At 40.4% G+C, this 22,219-nt stretch overlaps 1 protein-coding gene across 4 annotated transcripts in view; it reads right to left on the reverse strand.

Annotated features, from left to right (window-relative positions):
- Positions 1–22,219, reverse strand: part of Slc9a7 (solute carrier family 9 (sodium/hydrogen exchanger), member 7) — a 193,185-nt gene that overhangs the window by 54,221 nt on the left and 116,745 nt on the right. For all 4 annotated transcript variants that reach the window (XM_006527617.4, XM_006527616.4, NM_177353.4 and 1 more), the window contains exons 6-12: positions 12,937–13,042; positions 11,859–12,000; positions 9,363–9,468; positions 9,073–9,161; positions 8,857–8,970; positions 6,561–6,672; positions 5,744–5,897 (exon numbers count right to left, since the gene is read on the reverse strand). In XM_006527617.4, the coding sequence (XP_006527680.1) occupies positions 5,744–5,897; positions 6,561–6,672; positions 8,857–8,970; positions 9,073–9,161; positions 9,363–9,468; positions 11,859–12,000; positions 12,937–13,042 (823 nt within the window). The remainder of the gene's footprint in view (positions 1–5,743; positions 5,898–6,560; positions 6,673–8,856; positions 8,971–9,072; positions 9,162–9,362; positions 9,469–11,858; positions 12,001–12,936; positions 13,043–22,219) is intronic.

Here is a 22,219-nt window from a genome sequence, read left to right on the forward strand (position 1 = left end):
AACAAACTTTGACATGTATAATGACCTAAATGGATCTCACAGGTAGTATTTTAAATGGTAGAAAAAGTCAATCTCAAAGATCATATAAGACGTGAGCTCTATAATTATCAAGCTGAGAAAATTATGGAGACAGAGAACAAATTAGAGGTTGCTGGAGATAGGGAATGATAAGAAGTGAGTGTGACATAAAGAATGGAGCTAAGGATATCTTTATGTTGGAACAATTCTATACCTTGAACACAGTGGTGCTTACAAAAACCTAGATTCTATAAAATAGTATCAAACTACACACATAAACCTACTTCAGCTCCTGGTTGTGATATGGTACAACTATGTAAGATGGGACCACAGGAAACATGCATAATGCATACCCTGAATTCTATAATTATTTCAGAACAAAAAATTATGTTGCATAGCTTTTATGCTCTGAAATATTCTGGCTCACATATGAAAGATACCTGAGAGACAATTCCTCAAATTTTATAATTTAAAAAGAAACTCACATGACATTACCATGATCTTTTCTAAAATACAAATAATAACAAGTTTTGATCACCCATACCTCAAAGACTGATTATTATTTCTCTGTGTTATCTGTCGTTGATATGACAAAATTATATGGAGAAGGGATCAAAAAGTAAATAGTATTTTAAAAAGCAAAACAGAGGTATTATAGGAACTGTGGATTTTTCTGCTCAAACAGCATTGCTCACTTCTTACCAGCTCCTAGCCTAGTTGAGCCATCATGTGCATGTCAGAATTCAGCTTTAGGTAAGACTGTTTTAATGGCCCACTTTTGGAAAAGGTAATGAGGAAGTTCCAAAAGTCAACTTTCTACTCTCAGTGGAAAATTATTCGGTTCTGTTTGTAACAAATGTTTTGGGGTTGAAAAATAAAGCAAAGGACTTTTAATTTAATCAGGCCATGAAAAGTCAGGCGACTGACAAGACAATTCCTGAGGAGTCTGGAACTTTTATACAGTTTAAGGAGCTACTTTAAATGACTCATAAAATCAAGTACAAATATGAGTACTCCCTGAATACATAAAAGCAAGTCTTATGAATGGTATGAGAAATAAACTGTAATACACTTCAAAGTTTTCAAAAACTCCTAATAAGTTTCATAGTATTAACATTTCAAAACTCCATGATAGATACAACCAATATCAGAGAGACTAAGAAAATGATGAACTCCTGTTTATTAGCTGTCTGATAACCAACACTTCTTGCTTGAGAAGCCTTGTTCTGTGCTTTGTGTACAGTTGGCCCTTTATATCTATAAGCTCTGTCTGGAAATCTAATCAACCCAAGATTTAAAATATCTCCCAAAATTGCTTATGTGCTGAGCATATAAATCTTTTCTCTTGTCATAATTCTCAAAACAGCATGGTACTATAGTTGTTTATATAACATTTACACTGTAGGAAATCTCAAAAGCTTTTTGATATCATTTAATGTGTTTGAGATGATGGGCATGGGTTCTGGACAAATACTACCCCACTTTTATAAAAACCTTCAGCATCTGCAAGGTTTATTATCCATAGGGAGGTCAGGAACAAAATTTCAAAAACCCAATTATATATTCATGATATATGTTCTGTAGGTAAAGAAGGGATTAAAGAGGTTAGATCATGGGGATATGTCTCACTGGAACAGCACTTGCCTAGCATGCTTGAAGCCTTGAGTTCTATCACTAGCATTAATAAAGTCAGATATTTTGCCTTTGTTCCTAGTTACATGATGGTGAGTTATAGTTTTTAATGCATCTTTGAAGTTTGTGTTCTCTACAATTCCTGGGAATAGCAAAAAAATGAGAAGCCTGGAGCCTTTATATAATTAAGGGAGATGCTTTAAAGTACTCATATAAAATTAGGTATAACTGTGAATGTTTTCTGAATACATAAGTGAATTTTTATGAATGGAATGAGAAATTAATTATAAGACTTCAAGTTTTCAAAAACTCCTCAATATAGTATATATAGTATTATAGCTATATTTTATTATTCAACATAGCTATTATTCATATAACATAGTATCATTCATATAGCTTATAGTATTATTCAATATTTTCAAAAGCCCAATGAGTACAAATATCAGAGTGTCTGAAGAAATTACAAAATTATTTATTACCTATCTAATAATTCTCTACACAAGATGAGCACCCCTACTCCAAAATCTGAAATCTGGCATAAAATAACTTCACAGGTCACAGAATGCAAAGACTCTCAGGGTTATACATGATACACAGTGTCAATCGCAGTGTCTTGTCCTCATGCTGCTACAAAGAACAAAGACTGGTGTCTCAAATTGAAAGCCACATAAGTATATTTTCTTTCTTCAGGTCCATATTCCCAAGAATGGGCTGTGTTTCTTTTTTTTCTGTTTGTTTTTATGTTTTTGTTCATTATTATTATTATTATTAGGTATTTATTTCATTTACATTTCAAATGCTATACCAAAAGTCCCCCCCCACCCTCCCACCCCCACCCACTCCCACCTCTTGGCGCTGGCGTTCCCCTGTACTGAGGCATATAAGGTCTGCACAAACAATGGGCCTCTCTTTCCACTGATGACCGACCAGGGCATCTTCTGATACATATGCAGCTAGAGACACGAGCTCTGGTGGGGGGGAGGGGGTACTGGTTAGTTCATATTGTTGTTCCACCTATAGGGTGGAAGATCCCCCCAGCTCCCTGGGTACTTCCTCCAGCTCCTCCATTGGGGACCCTGTGATCCATCCAATAGCTGACTGTGAGCAACCACTTATGTCATTGCTACGCCTGGGCATAGTCTCACAAAAGACAGCTATATCAGGGTCCTTTCAGCAAAATCTTGCTAGTGTATGCAATGGTGTCAGCATTTGGAGGCTGATTATGGGATGGATCCCCGGGTATGGCAGTCTCTAGATGGTCCATCCTTTAGTCTCAGCTCCAAACTCTGTCTCTGTAGCTCCTTCCATGGGTGCCTTGCTCCCAATTCCAAGAAGGGGAAAAGTATCCACACCTTGGTCTTCGTTCTTCAAGAGCTTCATATGTTTAGCAAATTGTATCTTCTATCTTGGATATTCTAAGTTTCTGGGCTAATATCCACTTATCAGTGAGTACATATCATTTAAGTTCTTTTGTGATTGGGTTACCTCATTCAGGATAATGGCCTCCAGGTCCATCCATTTGCCTAGGAATTTCATAAATTCATTCTTTTTAATAGCTGAGTAGTACTCCATTGTGTAAATGTACCACATTTTCTGTATCCATTCCTCTGTTGAGGGGCATCTGGGTTCTTTCCAGCTTCTGGCTATTATAAATAAGGCTGCTATGAACATAGTGGAGCATGTGTCCTTCTTACCGGTTGGAACATCTTCTGGATATATGCACAGGAGAGGTATAGTGGGATCCTCCGGTAGTACTATGTCCAATTTTCTGAGGAACCGCCAGACTGATTTCCAGAGTGGTTGTACAAGCTTGCAATCCCACCAACAATGGAGGAGTGTTTCTCTTTCTCCACATCCACGCCAGCATCTGCTGTCACCTGAATTTTTGATCTTAGCCATTGTGACTGGTGTGAGGTGGAATCTCAGGGTTGTTTTGATTTGCATTTCCCTGATGATTAAGGATGCTGAACAGTTTTTCAGGTGCTTTTCAGCCATTCGGTATTCCTCAGGTGAGAATTTTTTGTTTAGCTCTCAGCCCCATTTTTTAATGGTGTTATTTGATTTTCTGGAGTCCACCTTCTTGAGTTCTTTATATATATTGGATATTAGTCCCCTATCTGATTTAGGATAGGTAAAAATCCTTTCCCAATCTGTTGGTGGCCTTTTTGTCTTATTGATGGTGTCTTTTGCCTTACAGAAACTTTGCAATTTTATGAGGTCCCATTTGTCAATTCTCGATCTTACAGCACAAGCCATTGCTGTTCTGTTCAGGAATTTTTCCCCTGTGCCCATATCTTTGAGGCTTTCCCCCACTTTCTCCTCTATAAGTTTCAGTGTCTCTGGTTTTATGTGGAGTTCCTTGATCCACTTAGATTTGACCTTAGTACAAGGATATAGGAATGGATCAATTCGCATTCTTCTGCATGATAACTGCCAGTTGTGCCAGCACCATTTGTTGAAAATGCTGTCTTTTTCCACTGGATGGTGGACTGTGTTCCTTAATCCAACCCATAGTATCAAAGCTAGGAAGTTGAATTTCTAAGCACTCCAAATGTTATGAGGAAAGCAATTTTTAGCACCACACCCCTCTTATTGATGGACAATACTGTGTACAAGCCATGGTAAGACTTCTCGGATTCCAATCCTGCCTCATCCTCTCAAGACTCTACAACCGGGGCAGAGACCATATTATCTCCACTATGGGGATGTTGTGAGAACCAATATATTAACATGGAAATGCAAACGGCACGTGCAATGAAAGCATTAGTGAGGATACTGATTGTCACCAAGACGCCCTTGCCTTGATTTGCAAGCTGAGACACACTAGCACAAAAATGGCATAACTGGCAATAGCCAAACCCAGGAATCCCTGCCTATCGTCACTAATCCTTTCCAGCTCAGATGGAAACAGCTATTCTCTCAAATCCTGTTTTTCTCCTTGGCAGTATATAGGAGCTTCAAGTGTCTTTGGCAGAGGAGAGAAAACAAGCTGAACACCAACACAGAAAGATATATATCGCCACCTTGTGGCTTTTTAGAGAGTGACTCTTCAGGCATTTTCATTTCCCAATGCCTGGTTGAAGGGTCATAGTCACCCTGTGCAAAGGTAAAACTACAACAGGTGGCCAGAGTACATTCAGCAACACAGAATGCAGAGGCAGAGTTAACACTTGGATGTGGGGAACCCTGGCTGTACTCTGGCATAAGGCTTCATTTCACGTTGAGGAAAATTGGACCTCAAACACATGAGAGATCAGAGATCAGTCATTGTTGGGCTGTGGGTCTCTGGACTCCTGTTTCAGTCAGTGACTTTTTGACTATATGGTGCTATAGATCACAATATAGAAGTCAAACACCCTTCATAAAAAAATTTCCTGAGTCTGGGTATGGGGACAGTTGCCTCTAATCCTAGTGGTTGGGAAGTAGAAGCAGGAGGGTCAAGAAAAAAGAAAAAGAAAGAAACTGGTCAACATCCTTCTGTCCTGACAAAACCACATACAAAAGATGTCACAAGGCTATGATAGATGAGGGTTACATAGAAAACTAACTCACTCTTACTCTCTCTCTCTCTCTCTCTCTCTCTCTCTCTCTCTCTCTCTCTCTCTCTCTCTCTCTCTCCCAGAAGCAAGGAGAGGCATGGTGTACAAATTCCTAAGGAGGGGGGAACTCTACTTGAGTCTTTTAATGTCTGGCTAGGGAGCTTCTACTTCTGGGCCCAGCTTCCACCACAAAGAGACAGGAAACATCACCAGGGCTACATGTCTGTTCCTTTTTTCCTGTAGCTTTAAGACTTTGAACTGTTCTACAAAAGTCACTGTCCTGGTCAGAGCCAGCTCATCCTAATTTCCTGTGTGTGCTGACTATTTTGATTGTTTTCTTTTTTTAGAATTCAATGAAATTTTGTATCCTGTAAAATCTCCATACTTCAAATTTTAATTTAAAAAAATACACTCTCAAACACACACACACACATTGCTTAAGCCAAAAGAATGAAAACCTTTCACCAGTACAGCCTGCATGGCACACTGAACATTCTCAAGGATAGTGACAACTGACACATTCAGACACAAGATTGATTTGGTTATAAACTGACCTTATATTGAGCCATGACAACATGGGTGTCGTGCCTCCACCAATGACCCACACAGTGAAGAAGACAATGAGCAGTGTGGTTGTGAACATCATCTGGCGGGCATACGATGCCGTGTCACGGATAGCCAGTGCAAATGCCATCGCTCCTCTCAGGCCTGTGGCAACCAAACAGGAAGGTCTTCTGGTGATGTGAGGACATGGCAACAACTCCTCAAAATTAATTGTCACATGTGGGGGTAAAAGTTCTAGCCACATGCTCTGGGAGCCAGGATGTCTAACCCAGAGAGAATCGCCTTAGAAGTGCGCAATCTTCTTTGCAGCTGGCTTTCACAGAATTTCCAGTATGAGAAAAAAAGCACCATTTTGTACAGCACATTCTAGAACACTGGCTACTATTACTATTTAAATGGTTCTCTTGCTAGTGAGATGAAAGAAAGAGAAACATGCATAATAACGAGCTCTCTACGTCTTCTATCCCGTCAACAGAAATGCTGGCTGAGTATGAATATATCCGATGCACACTTGTGGAAAACAGGGTGTTATTTTTCTTAGCAAAGGAGAGAGTACCTCACTGAATAGTGAAAAGACAGGTTGACCTGTAGCAGGGTTTTTGAGACAGGGTCTTATATAGCACAGGCTGACCTCAAATTTAATATTTACCTAAGCATGTTTGAACTCCTGATCCTTTTACCTCCCCCTTCCTAGTCTGCGATTATACATATGTGCTACCAAGCCCAGTTGATTATATTTTAATCATATCACTGTTGGCTAAATAAAATGTATTTTCTTTATATATACATGTATGTATATATATTTACCTGAAAACATCATCATGTGTTGAAAATTCCAGCCAATCTTATGCCTTCTGCCCAAGTTGAGGAAGAAGGAGAGTGGGTAGATATGTGCAGCTCTTCCCAGGAAGATGGCAACCTGACCACCAGGTGATAAGGAGCCAACACATTTCCAGAACGACACTTCAAAACACTCTGATTGACCATAAAATTTGAGCAGCTACTCAGAGAAGCTTGATTTCCCCCTACAACAATCCCTCAGCAACAAAATGGGAGTCATTTGGTCAACTTTTCTACTTCTTAGTTCATTAATTTCAAGCTTATAAACACATTGTAACTTTTGAACTAAACTGAACTGGTATTGGCAGATTCCTCAATTTCTCAAAAAAATGAGCCCAGAAATAATCTAAAGTATGATAGCAGGAGCATGGGCTAAATGAAGCACACACTATGTTGGGCTCTATTTAAAAGAGAATGGCAAGAAAGAAAAGTAAGCCTAGATTCGAACTGTAGAAAGTTTGCTGGGAAAGAGCCAACAAGCTTCATTTGCAAGCAAACATCAGGGAGTTCAAGGCCCAGGGAGCTCAGGAAAATTAGAAGTGAAGAAACTGCGTATTCTTACCACAAACAGACATTCTCTCATACAAATTAACGCAGAGAGAGTTCTCTGCTTATGTAGCTTTACTGCTCCTTGGGAGTGTAAAATGTAGAAAAGGATGAATAAGAAAAAGGGGTTCTGCTGTGAAAAGCAAAGAATTCAGGGAAACTGGTCATCTTTTCCTTGCCAAGTTTAAACAGCACCCAACAGAGAGAGCTGCCCAATCCCCTGGTCAGAGAAGGAAACTCAGACAGGAGCCAGCAAACAGAGCTTCCGTCCAGCAATGCACCAGCTGCAGGAGCCACAGCTGTCTCAGACAGAAGCCAGGGACAAACTATCTTCTACTTCCTCCAGGGTAAAGTGCAAAGTGTTTTTCTGCCTTTTTTGTTTTTTCTTTCTCCTTTCCTTGTTTGATTTTGTTGTTAACAAAAGGAAATGACAGTGCTTGTAAAGCACATTCTACTCAGAGGTGAAAGAAAAAGCCTCAAGTGGTCAGAAGCCTTTTTGGACTCGCAGAGGATGTGGCTCACCCAGCCAAGAGGCCCTGATCTGTAAACAAGGCCCTCCTCCCACTATCTCTTCCAGGATGCCATGCAGGAAATACAAATCAAAGCAACATGCCAAGTCTTAGTGAAGGAAAGCCAATCCCACGGAAATTAAGCTGTTTTTTAGTGACTATGTGAAGCCACTCAGTAAGATCCTAACTAGGATTCTGGCACTGTCACTATCTAGCAGCTAAGGAGGGGCAGCCCTACACTCTTGCACATGAAACCAAATTCCCAGAAGAAAAAAAACATTCTTTCTAGAAGAGTTAAGGATTCCCATGAGGCCTTGAAAAGGCTAAATAAATAAATAAATAAATGTAAAAAATCAATAGGAACAGATCTTAAAAATCCTGCCCCAGAAAAGTGACTTCAGTGACAATAGTACAATGGTATCTAAGACCATGTGAGCAAAGCCATCAGCTGCTGAGCCACTCCAGGGCACTCACATCCCTCCCTCCTATCTAACCCAAGCACCCAAAATGCCCCACTTCTGAAATATTACATCCCCAAGGGTTGACGTCAAAGAAGTTTTATCTTTTCTTCTCATCCTCTTTCTCATTCCTTCCTCCTCCCCTTCAATTCTATCAGTTTTTTATCTGTTCTTTTTTCCTCATCTCTTCCTTCTTTCAAACCTCTCTTCCTTCCTGTTTTAGAAAAAACAAAGAAGTCTCTCCCAGCATAATCTAAGGGGCAGGGCAGCTTAGCTGAAAGTATGGACACTGTCTACACACACACAAAGGCAGCATGGGTTGGGGCTACCCAAGCTAGAATCTGCAGCTGAGAGCAAGAAGAGTGGAACCTTCTAATCACTAGAACCAGGGAACTGACTCTGTTACAGCTGACATGACAATAGCGACAATAGCATATCTACAATAATTCTGGGGTCTGGCATGGTTATTGACTTTTAGATCTAATCAGGACAGAACTCTACAAAACAAATGACTGCCCAACAAACACTAGCTTAGAACAGAGAATGCCAGAAAAAAAAAGACAGCCCTAGAAATCAAATATATTCAGCTTTAGGAAGCTTCCCACCCCCACTCCCTACCCCACTACAAATACACTGAACTAGAACGGACCCAGCTACCCATTCTAATCAGAGTCAGAATCCTCTTAGTAGTTGCATGCCTTTCCCAGCAGAGGTCACTTCTGTCTACAATGTCAAATAGGAAAAGGATACAAAAGCACCGATGATGAAAATGGGGCTGAAAACGTGTTTCTGGAAGGTGAACAGTGCCAGGCCCATGTAGGAAAAGATGAAGTTCTCTGCCAGGAAGTGTAACACCTCAAAAAGCTGCAGGAAGAAGGAAAAGGGAGGCTGTGAACACTGCATTCCTGGCTGCATTCCTCCTGTCCAGCTACTTGGCAGCCCAGCGGGCTCAAGGACCACTCTTACCTGCTTGCTTCGACTTCGAGATTCTACTGACAGGTTGTTATATGTGTAATGAGCTTGTGTAATCCCACAGAAAAGGACAGCTACAACACCTGTCAAAAAGAGTTTCTAAACGTCAATGGGAAAGACGAGACCAAAAAAATCTACTGACATGAAAATCCATGGCATGCGAGACTTGCCTAACTCCAATCCTCCTTCCCTCCCTCCCCCTACCGCCTTTCATCTGCTCCTCCCTCTTTTCCTCTCTCCCTCCCTCTCTTACAGGCCCTGCTGCAGCCCAGCAGTAAACCTACCTGTAAACCCACAGGCTTCCGCCAGGAGAAAGGTACTCCAGGACATCAGGAAAAAAAGCGCTGTCTCCAGCAGGGGGAAGCAGTGCAGCTTAGTAAACTTGGTCACGTCAGCACCAGGTTAAGGACAGCAGCTCTGGGCAGGGGCAGCAGGGACACTTGAGATCCCTATTCTTTTAGTCTGAGAGCCCCCTCTCTGAGGGCCAGCCATTCCCTATACATCCTTGGAGGGTCTTATCTCTTATTTTAAATGTTACAATGTTGGGATGGAACTTAAGAGCCCAAAATATGCTATGCTAGTACTCCATCCACCATTGGGCCACACATCCCTGACCAGATATTTATTAATTTGTTTGCTTGCTTGTTTATTTATTTATTTCCTTCCTTTCTTTTTGAGACAGGGTTTTTCTGTGTAGCCTTGGCTGGCCTGGAACTCACTGTGCATATCAGATTGGCCTTAAACTCACAGAGATCCACTGGCCTCTACCTTCCAAGTGCTAGGATTAAAGGTGACACAACCACACCCGGCTCAATTTTGAAGTAACATAAATTAAAAATTAAGCTTTCTGGTTACTGGTACTGTAGATGAATTGTAAGCACTTGCCTATCACATTAGAGGTCCTATATTTGATCATTCCTCTACCATACAAATTAAAGAAACCTTCCAGTAGAATACAGGTTACCAGGACCAGAGCCAGAGTGCAGAATTCCTGTTGAATTGGCACAGAGGGCCTGTCTGAGATGAGGAATAGCATTCTTGGAACAGGTAGCAGGAATGCCTAGACAATACAGGGAATTTAGTGTGAAACAGTTCACGTGTGTGTGTGTGTGTGATACACATGTTCGTGCTAAGCAAGCATGTAAAGGTCAGAGGATATCTTGTAGGAAGTAGTTTTCTTTCACCACATAGGCTCCAGGGATCAAGCTCAAGTCATTAGGCTTGGTGGCAAAAGCCCATAACTATTGTGCCATCTTGCTGGCTCCTGTACTTAATAACTAAATTGTGTACTGAAGCAATTTTTACTATATATTGTGTTTTTAAACTTAGTAAAGTAAGGAATTCAAAGAAATAGAATTATGTACCCTAAATGGGTGGGTTGGATAGTACATGAATTATTATGATGCTATGAGTAAATATGTTGCTACAGGTTTGACTTGACAGGTTAGTCCTCATAGAGCTGGAAGGCCTTAGGCAGGCCTGGGAAGACAGACTCGTCAGGCTCTGATCCCCATGGATCATTAAGACCTGATCCAGGTATGGGACAAAAGAGAAGAAGTCTGTAACTTCTGAGACAACAATGAGGTGCTGGGGTCTACTTTTAAGAACACCAGGGATCTCCCTTCTCCTACTGCCATTCAGTACACCATCAAAAGAACGATCAATCTAAGATTCTGATCTGAAAGCAGGAACTGAGAACTTGCTCTTTGCAAACTAATATGTGTGTGTGTGTAAAACCAAGTCACAAATAAGTTCACTGAGCAATTAAACCCTCAGTACCAGGGTCTTTAAACAAACCTATCTTAATTTGTGCTACTGACATAGAAACTACTGGCTACTTGTGGTTTCTCAACACTTAAAATGTAGTTAGTTAGGTATACCTGAGATTTTACAAAGAGCAAAAGACACATGTCTCAAAGACTAGAACAAAAACAAAATAACTAAAATTTCACTAATAATTTTTCCACATCATTACTGGCTGCATGTAAAATGGATATCTTATGTATTACACTCATTAGTAATGCCAATCAAAGAGGGTATTGTGATAGAAGATTCAGCACATATGTAAAGGAACTGCCAACTCTTTCCATGTTTTTCTCCTTTTGTTTGCTTGTTTGAAACTAAATATCATACCATCTTTTTTGCAATGGACTGTACAATAGGAAGTCTAGTAATTCCCATCAATGGCTCCAGGCTAGTTATGGCTACCTGAACAGCAGACAGCACCAGGCTAAAGTGCTGTCCAACTAGTGGCCACTGATTATAAGCCTCCTCTGGATTCCTCACTCTCTTCAGCCCTATGATTGACGTCCCAACTGCGTTATAAGAAAGGGGGAGAAGCAGCAGAGGTAAGGACAAAGAGAGTTAAATTCCCCATCTTTAAATTTTTATTTGGTATATTATGTTTCATTGTATATATGTTTGATTGCATTTTCCATCCTTCCTCGCATTCTCTTTGGACAGAATTTATTTTACTTATCCTTTAACAATTTCATACATGCTAACAATGTACTTTGATCATGTACACCCCAATACCCTCCCCCATTTCACTACCAATTTTTCTATAACTCGGAGAGTCCAATTTCCTAGAGGTTTTTCTCAGATTCTTACTTGGGGGCTCAATCACTACGCATGACCCATCTTATCGGTAGTACCACGTCTCAAGAGAACGATCAATCTAAGATTCTGATCTGAAAGCAGGAACTGAGAACTTGCTCTTTGCAAACCTAATATATATGTGTAGCAAGGCAGGGGCCAAAACATTTTTTTAAAAAGGATATTAGAGCAGTAACAACACCAGTTACAGCTCCCATGGTAAAAGAGCCACTAAATATACCTAGGAAAATGCCAACTGACTTAAAAAAGGCAGCAGCATCAAACGCATGAGTGTTTAGTCCTGCTGGTTGATAGGCAACAATAGACCTGTAGAGGAAAGAGAGAGAGAGAGAGAGAGAGAGAGAGAGAGAGAGAGAGAGAGAGAGAGTTAGTTTTTTTTTTAAAAGACCACACTGGTTTTACAACACGGAACAGTGAGCAGGCCCCACCCCCACCCTCCTTGACTATTTTAGTTTCCATAGTTCTAGTTCCCCAAGGTCACCTCAGTCTAAGAATATCAAGTAGGAAATTCCAGAAATAAACTATTTATAAGTTCTAAATTGTATACTCTTCTCAATCGCATAATGAAACCTCAAATCATCTGGCTGAATCTGCCCATGACTTGAATCATTACTTTGTGAATATATTCCTACAGTATATGCTACTTGACTATTAGTTCCTTAGAAACAATGTGTTGAGGTTATCAGACTGCAGCACTTATGTACAAACAACCTTTATTTTACTTGGTAATGCTTCCAAAGAGAAAGAGTAGTGTTGCTGACATTTTGGATCTGACAAAGAGAAACCATAAAGTGTCACATATAAGTAAAAAGATGAAAATACAATTAAGCACAACTTTTAACAATTAAAACACATTATTATAATTGTTCTACTTTATTATTAGTTATTGCTAACTTTCCATTTGTCTAATTTATACACTGAAGTTTATCATAGGTATGTATTTGTTTTTATATATGTATATATGCATGTATATGTGGGAATATCATAAACAGGGTTCATTATCATCCATGATTTCAAGCATTCACTAGCAGTCTTAAACTGTATTCCTGGAAGATAGACTCTCTGTAACTGAAAATATCAATAAACATGGTCTGCCAAGCACTGACCAGAGAAAATACATTTAATTTAAGCTGCAGCCACCATGCTATGCTGGTGTCAGCATCCTGAATGCTGCTGAGGGACAGAGCCAGAAACATTAGCCCACCTGCCTCCTCCCCCAACCCTACAAAAATAGTTACTTACGAGGATAGTACAATGGCAACTGCATCATTCAGGACACTCTCTCCAAACAGAAGAGCATAAAGATCCACATCTGCATGTAGTTCGTTAAAGATTGCCAGCACAGTCACTGAAATGCATGCCCAAAGCACAGAAATTAGTTTTGGTTTCTGCTCTTAAACCACTGGCTCCAGATTTTTAGAAGCTATTTTATATATTAAGTGGGACAAGGTGACTTGGTAGCCAGCAAATGAATCAAAGACAGATGATTTGTCTGATGGGAGGTAAACCCAGATGAGGTTTGATGTGGTCATTGAGACTGAAGATGCCTGCACCTGAGTACACTACTGTCTGTCCTACTCCCGCCATACATCAAAAATATGTTCTATAGAACTGGAGGAAGCACTTATATAATTTGTCTCTTTTGTGGGTTGGCAAATGTTTAAAGACAATTCTATCGTATTTTTTGACCTCTATGATCCCAAAACCCAGCACCAAGTCAGGGAACAGAGAAGACTGTGATCAAGGCTTTGCCCATGCAAATAGCTGTAATTATACTTGTTAGGGGGTAAAGAACTAAGAAAGGGTCTCTTATATAGCTCAGGCTGGCCTGGGACTCACAATCCTCCTGCCTCACTTCCTTGATTGTTGAGATTACAGATATGAATCCCCATGCTTAGTCCATAATTATACTTCTGTCAGTTTTTATATTTCTGAAGCTCTTAAGAATCAACTGTTCTCTGAATTAGTAGTTCTCCAATTTTTAACCTCTAAACTCTTTTATATTCTAGAGCCTATGCTCCCAATGCTGATATTTATTGTATTGACTAAAGCAGAAAAATAAGTATTTGTGCATTTAAAATAACAATGACCTTTTATGCACTAACATGAAATATTTTAATAAAAACTACACTTTATAAAATAAAATCAGAAAGGAAGGCATTGGTCTACATTTTTATAAATCCCTTCAAACTCTTAGATTAACAGAAGGCAGATGCTTCTCACAGTTGTTTCTATATCTAAGGGACAGATATCATTTTCTTGCACAACCTCTAGAAAATCCCACTGTACACATGGGAAAGAAGAGAGTAAAAGGGACAAATAACGTATTGATGTTATTATGAAATCACTTTTGGCCTGGTGGCCCGTGAAAGGGTTCTTGGCACCCCCAAGCATACCCAGAGCATACACACTGTGATTTACTGCTAGAGCATGGTTTCTCAACTTTAGTTTTACTGGTGTTTGGGACCAGATAATGGCTTTCCTGTAGGAGCTGATCTGTGTACCTCACTATGGTTACCCATATCCCTGGCTTCCATCAGCTGGAAAGGATAGAGAAGAAGGCTAGACACAAGCATCCAGCTTACCTCCACAAGGCAATAAAGGTACTACTGAAACTCAGAAGGAGTATGGTAGAAACATGAAGGTCCTAGATGCCCAGCTGGGACAGAAGTCATGGTACCAGGCCACTGGTAAGATTCAAGATAAACATCTATTTTTGTTTAAGCCAGTATCGGCCAGGTTTTTCTGGTATATATAGCCAAAAGCACCACTACTTATGGAATTAGAACACCAAACCAAATATTTAGTTTAGTAAGTGTAAGCAAGTCAATTTTCTTACCAACAACCAATTCAAGAATTTGCCAGCCCCCTTCATTCAAAATACCCACTGTGTGAATTTTATAGTGACCTTTTTTCCTTTCTTTATAGTTTAGTCACCCAAATACATATCCTCTGACACTATCATTTTATTCTACACATTTTAAAGAAAATGGACTTTAAAAAAACAAAACAAAACAAAACAAACAAACAAAAAACCTTCTTCACCATGCCAGGCTTCCCCTCAATCCCCTTCTAGCTCTGTTTTAAGGGGCTTCATAATTTAGTTCTCTGGTGTAACAACTTTTCAAGCCTGAGACATAGAGTTTTTTTGTAATGCCTATCAATCATTTTTTTATTTGCTTGTTTGTTTGCTTTTGTCTTTTGGGACAGTGTTTTGTTGTGGTTTTTTTTTGTTTGTTTGTTTGCTTTTATAACAGAAATGGCTGTCCTGGAACTCACTCTGTAGACAGGGCTGGCCTCAAACTCACAGAGATCTGCCTGCTTCTGCCTCCTGAGTTCTGAGATTAAATGTGTGTGCCACTACTACCTGGCCTGTGTAAACCTAGCTAACCTTGAACTCACAGAAATCCACCTGCCCCCATCTCCCAAGTGCTAGAATAAGGGCATGTACCACCACACCTGGCTGTCTATCACTTTCTTAATTTCCCTTAATAACTTTTAGAATCTGATCGCTTGGGACGGCCCCATTTTCCTAGTCTGACATCATTATCGTAGCTTTCATATCCAAGTATGATTTTAATTTCATTTTTCCTAATGTTTACATGTTGTTCAACCTCAACTTGATTGTGTTACTTATATTTAATTAAGGTGTGTCATGGGTAGTGTATAGGCTCCTTTTTCTAGGCAGTGCTTTAAATAAGAATATCCTCCATAGGCTCATGTATTTAAATACTTCTTAGCCAGCTAGTGGTGCTGTTTGGGGGGGGGGGGGGATTATGGCACCCTTAGAAGGTGGAACCTTGCTGGAGGAAGTATATCACTGAGAGCAGCAAGCTTTGAGGGTTTGCAGGCTTGTCTCATTGCCATTGTCTGCCTCTTCCTCTCCTCCCTCTGCCCACTTCCTGTGCATAAATAAAAATGTGAAAGAAAATGTGATTATCCAACTTCCTGTTTCTGCTACCATGCTACACATTCCTCACTCTCAATGGATACTATCAGTCTATAATCATACACTAAAATAAACTCTGCCTACCTTATATTACCTTTGGCCATGGAATTTTATCACAGCAACTATAAACAACCAATAAATCTGTTTGTACCAGAAACTGTTAAATATATCAACTTCCTCAATACTTTCTGAGATCCACTAGCACTGTCTATCCCATCCCAACTAGAATTTAATCTGTCCTCTTCTTTTAATACCCTGTCAATCAAAGTCAATAGACCTGCCAGAGTCAATCCTTTCACTAATAGTTTCTGGGCATTTCTTTTTTTAAAAAAATAAATATTATTAGTTGGAATATAGTGTTGCATGTTTTTAATCCCAGCACTTGAGAGGCATAGGAGGGTGGACCTCTGTGGGTTAAAGGTCAACCTGGTCTATATAACATTTGAACATTGAAAGTCCCTCACAGTTTTAAATATTACTGAAGTGACAATTCTCAAATATTGGTTTCTTTTTAAAAACACAGAAATATTGTATGTTTCCAGTTTAATCCCAGGTGTAGGGATATGGGGCTGCTTCAGCCTGACCACAGCAGCTGACTATGATTTACTTTGGGCTCTAGTAGAGGCATGCACCGTTTACCAGCTGCAGGTAGTTTCTGTGATTGTGTGGCACTTGGAATTCTGGAACTTTTCAGAAAGTATATGAATGCTAGAGCCCCAATAGGCAGGGTTGGTGGTTGGTGGTCATTCAGGAAGGTTGGTTGCAGTTTGTTAGTTGTGCTCAGAGACAAAAACAAGAAGAAATTTGATTCTGAGATAAATCTTTATATCTTTCCCCTCTATCCTTCTTTCTCTATCTAGTGGTAGGGGTGAAACTGGGTGAATAAGGGGTGGGATAAAATAACCCACAAAGTAGCAAAGATCACTTACAAGCAAAGAAGAAACAAGAATAAAGAAATAAGATTCAGAGATATCTCTCCCCTTCTTTCCCTCCTAACTAGAGATAGGGGGTGAAACTGGGGGAGGGGTGGATAAAGAATGAGAAACAGAAGAATGCACAAAGCAGCAAAGTTCAGCTCCATGTCATCATATAGGCTAACAACATTTATTCCCAGTGGGGACCCTTACTTTAGTGTGTAAATACTTGTGGGAAATTTCCGCATTTCCTAGCAGTCAAAATGATTAACATCCCTCTTTTTCTCTGCTGAGGTGCTGTTCTTGTGTCCAAGCCTCACTGTTTCGGCTGGAATATTATTTACTTTATGGGGTTTGCCCCTCTTTTTTTATTTTGCTTTCTCTATTCTTGTAAGGGACTAAAGAATATTAAGTGACATTCCCTCCAACATGCTTTCCTTTTCAAAAATTTCATCACTTACAAAAAATAAACAACTAATTTGGATTTGAAGAGTGTCCTATGTATCATGACACAAGCAGATTAAAGAACAAGGTACATGCCTGCCAGTGTTCCTTCTTGATGGACATGTTCTTACAACACTGATGATATCTTAAGACATAAAGACAATTTCTTCTATTCAGCCTGATTTAAGAAGTTATACAACTGGGAAATTTTGGGGGATAGGGATTTTTAAAATGTTGTAGTCTATATAATTTATTACATGAATTATATTTAAGGTTTTTCATGCAAAACTTTGATACTAGTAGTTTACCATTATATAAGAATTGCCTTTTAAAAAAAAATGCAGGGCATCAAGTGTGGGATGGGGTTGCCAACTCACAGTCAAAAACTCTGACCCATATTGTTCCTGTCTGAAAGAACTGCAGGGACAAAAATGGAGAGAAGCCTGAGAAAAAAGAGGTCCAGTGACAGGCCCAAATTGGGATCCAGCTCAAGAGGAAGCCCCAAGGTCTGACACTATTACTGAGGCTATAGAGTGCTCACAAAAAGGGACCTAGCATGACTGTCCTCTGAAAGACCAAACAGCTGAAAGAGTCAGATGCAGATATGTGCACCCAACCAATGGACAGAAGCAGCTGACCCCTGTTGTGGAATTAGAGAAAAGCTGGAAGAAGATGAAGAGGGAGGGATACCCTGTAGGAGGACTGGCAGGCTCAACTAACCTGGACCCCAGAGGTCTCTCAAACACTGTACCACCAAACAAGCATACACCAGCTGATAGGAGGCCCCCAACACACATACAGCAGAGGACTGCCAGGTCTGAACTCAGTCAGAGAAGATACACCTAACCCTCAAGAGACTAGAGGCCCCAGAGAGTGGGGAGGTCTGGTGTGGCAGGGGAGTGGGGGGTGAGGACATCCTCGTGGACATGGGGGTAGGGAAATGTATGAGATGTGCAACAGTCAGAGGGTAGGTGGGGAGGAGGATAAAATTTGGATTGTAAAAAAAAGATTAAATAAAATTTTTTAAAATGCAGCTCTTGAAGAAAAATTAACAACGATAACCACAAATGCTGATGACTTACCACAAAGCAGACACCATGCTAAGCATTTTGTAATATAATTGAGTTCTTATAAAACCCTATGAGGAGGCTATTATTACTATTAATCTCATTTAAGGGTAAGAAAACAGACTCTGTGCAATTCTTGAGCTGCTCTGTAATTTAAGTATTGAAATCCCTCAAATCTCAGTGATTAATACAAGAGAAATTTCATTCCTCAGTTACATCATATGCCCAGTGTGGACTACCATGGGTGGGGTTCTGTCCACACAGCTACATGGGGACTCAGGGACTCACAACTGATGGAAGCAAAAAAAAAAAAAAAAAAAAAAAAAAAAAGAACAGTGCCCAGGCTTGGCAGTCTAGAAGCAAGAGACCTAGGTCATTAGATACTATCAGTCAGGGGGTCTTGGGAAGAAACAAAAGGCAAGCTAAGAAGGGTTTTATAAGGAAGTTATTTATAAAAGTGTGGCAAGAGTACAGGGAAACTAGAAGGGAGAACAGTACTTGAGGCTGAAAAAACAGGGTACTTTCACCCACAGGCCTGAAGGCTTCAGGGCAAGGAACAGTTACCAGACCCTGAAGTTGTAGGAACTAGGCCATCTGACGGGAGGTGTAACTTCTGATGAAGTGGTACAACTGGTCTGCAGGATTCCTATATCTGCAACCCCCTTCCAGTAGCATTCACTATAAATGAATCTAATAGGAAAGCAGAAAGCAAAGGAACCTATGTAAGTCAGACTTCCGGGGCCGAAAAAGAGGAAAGGGTGGCAGGTAAATATGATGGGCAGGCAAAAAGTATGCAACAGCCATCAACTGTTGAAGAATTCAACACACAGCAAAGTCCAAAGATTTGGTAGGCTGGTTACTTTTCTCATACCAGCGACCTGAAAAGCAGAACTTAAAGAAGGAAGGATTTATTTTGGCTCATGGTTTGATGGAATATAGTACATCATTACTGTGAAGGAATGGTACCAAGAGCATGAGGTGACTGTATTGAGTCTACAATTAGAAAGAAAGGTGAGATAAATGCTGATATTAGCTGACTTTGCCTCTTTTCCCTGACTGATCAATCAGTCAAGAACTCCAATGCCGGGCATGGTGGCGCACGCCTTTAATCCCAGCACTTGGGAGGCAGAGGCAGACGGATTTCTGAGTTCGAGGCCAGCCTGGTCTACAAAGTGAGTTCTAGGACAGCCAGGGCTACACAGAAAAACCCTGTCTTGAAAAACCAAAGAAAGAAAGAAAGAAAGAAAGAAAGAAAGAAAGAAAGAAAGAAAGAAAGAAAGAAAGAAAGAAGGAAAGAGAAGAAGAGAACTCCAGCCAAAGGAGTAAGTAGCACCCACATTCAGAGCATGCCTTTTTATTTAATTAGAGATTTTCTTTATTTACATTTCAAAGGTTAGCCCCTTTCCTGGTTTCCCCTCCGAAACCCCCTATCCTCTTCCCCTCCCCCTGCTCACCAATCCACCACACCCACTTTCTGAGCCTGGCATTCACCTACACTGGGGCATAGAACCTTCACAGGACCAAGGGCCTCTCCTCCCATTGGTGACCGACTAGGCCATCCTCAGGGCATGTCTTAACCCCCTCCATTAATGTCCTCATAGGCTTACTCAAAAATATTCCTTATTAATGTCCTAGTGTTTCTTAAACCAATCAAATGAACAGTTAAAAGTAATCATCACATTTAACAAAGTGGTGGATTATACAATATAACTTCAAAGACTTTTCTGACTTTAGAACATGGTTTGCCTAAATACTATAATTAACAGTAAAAGTAATACATATTTGATTGCACATTTTTAGATCTGAAAGCATATCTAATAACAATAGATAGTTACATAGAACTGGTATGGATCTTAATTCTTCTTTCTTCCTGCTATTGCTTTATAAGGCACCCTGTGGTGCTTCTCCTTAGCAAGTCTATGTCTGACCACAGTGAGGAAATATCCACAGCACACAGCGGCATCCGAAAGAGGATGGTATAGAGATAACAAGAGTAAGAAAGTCGCCTCTAAAGGAAGAGCTTTTCCCTGGTTTAGGTGTAACTTAAATAAATGTCCCTCACACTTTCACTAAAAAAGGGTTAGTCCCCTAGGTGTCAGCATTAGAAGATGCTGAGGATCACTGACAGGTAGGGCTTCAAATCGTGTTGTGGGGGATCCTAGTCTCTCTTTGTTTCTGAAATAAGAAGCTCTTTTTTCTTTCTGTCTGTCAATACCATTCCATACTAGAATTTGTGCTAGATGGCTTAGGAACAAAAAAGCAATCTGATCTAGTCCCCTTAACACCAAGTCCTTGCTCAATGGTCCATAATCATCAGGTGAGCATTTATCAAAAGAGTGCTTACAGTTGGAATTATATATATTTTGCTGCTCAAAAACATCTCAGTGGCTCTTCAGAGAGTCATTCTCAAGACTGTAACTATCCAAAGAATAAGACCTCAGAAGACTCCATAGGAGAACAGATTCCCAAATCTTATCATTAAACAGCTAGATGTAGTAGTTCACACCTGTAAACCACCACTTACAAGGGCAAAGCAGCAATGAGGTCAGCCTGTGCTTCACAGTGAGTTCTAAACCATGCTGAGCTACAATGAGGCCCTGTTTCCAAAAAGCAAACAAGCAAGCAAGTGTACCTAGTCTCTTCCCACTTATACCCAGCAATGCATCGAACTCTGATGTCTGTGATTCTCTACCCCCACACTCCCACTTAGTCACTTACTAAGTACTCCAATTAGGAGAGATTTAACGTCAGTAATTTTGGAATTCACAAAACTAAACTATATTATTATTAGTTATTTGGCCCTACACTAGTTTTGTATAGAAAATAGCTATGACATGAGGGTCACAATAATAGAAGCAGGCTAAAGAATAACTTCAAGGCAATTTTTGTTGATACCACCAAGTCTTCACTTGGGCCTGTGCAGATGCCTAGTCTTCCCCATATCACATGGGTACTACCATTTTCTCTTTTTTATTAATATTTTCTTCATTTACATTTCAAAAGTCCCCTATACCCTACCCTTGGCCTGCTCCCCCACCCACTCACTCCCACTTCTTGGCCCTGGCATTCCCCTGTACTGGGGCATATAAAGTTTGCAAGACCAAGGGGCCTCTCTTCCCAATGATGGCCAACTAGGCCATCTTCTGCTACAAATGCAGCTAGAGATACGAGCTCTGGGGTACTGGTTAGTTCATATTGTTGCTCCACCTATAGGGTTGCAGACCCCTTTAGCTCCTTGGGTACTATCTCTGGCTCCTCCATTGGGGGCCCTGTGTTCCATCCTATAGATGGCTGTGAGCATCCACTTCTGTATTTGCCAGGCACTGGCATAGCCTCACAAGAGACAGCTATATCAGGGTCCTTTCAGCAAAATCTTGCTGGCATATGCAATAGTGTGTGGGTTTGCTGGCTGATTATGGGATGGATCCCTGGGTGGGGAAGTCTCTGGATGGTCCATCCTTTTGTCTTAGCTCCAAACTTTGTCTCTGTAACTTCTTCCATGGGTATTTTGTTCCCTATTCCAGGGAGGAATGAAGTATCCACGCATTGGTCTTCCTTCTTCTTGAGTTTCTTGTGTTTTGCAAATTGTATCTTGGGTATTCTAGGTTTCTGGGCTAATATCCACTTATCAGTGAGTGCATATGAAGTGACTTCTTTTGTAATTGGGTTACCTCACCAGGTATGATATCCTCCAGGATGATATCCTCCAGATACATCCATTTGCCTAAGAATTGCATAAATTCATTGTTTTTAATAGCTGAGTAGTAGTCCATTGTGTAAATGTACCACATTTTCTGTATCCATTCCTCTGTTGAGGGACATCTGGGTTCTTTCCAGCTTCTGGCTATTATAAATATGGCTGCTATGAACAGAGTGGAGCATGTGTTCTATTTACCAGTTGGAACATCTTCTGGATATATGCCCAGGAGAGATATTGCTGGCTCTTCCAGTAGTACTATGTCCAGTTTTCTGAGGAACCGCCAGAATGATTTCCAGAGTGTTTGTACCAGCTTGCAATCCCACCAGCAATGGAGGAGTATTCCTCTTTCTCCACATCCTCGCCAGCATCTGATGTCACCTGAATTTTTGATCCTAGCCATTCTGACTGGTGTGAAGTGGAATCTCAGGGTTGTTTTGATTTGCATTTTCTT

This window comes from Mus musculus, chromosome X (assembly GCF_000001635.26).
Source record: "Mus musculus strain C57BL/6J chromosome X, GRCm38.p6 C57BL/6J".
NCBI lineage: Eukaryota > Metazoa > Chordata > Mammalia > Rodentia > Muridae > Mus > Mus musculus.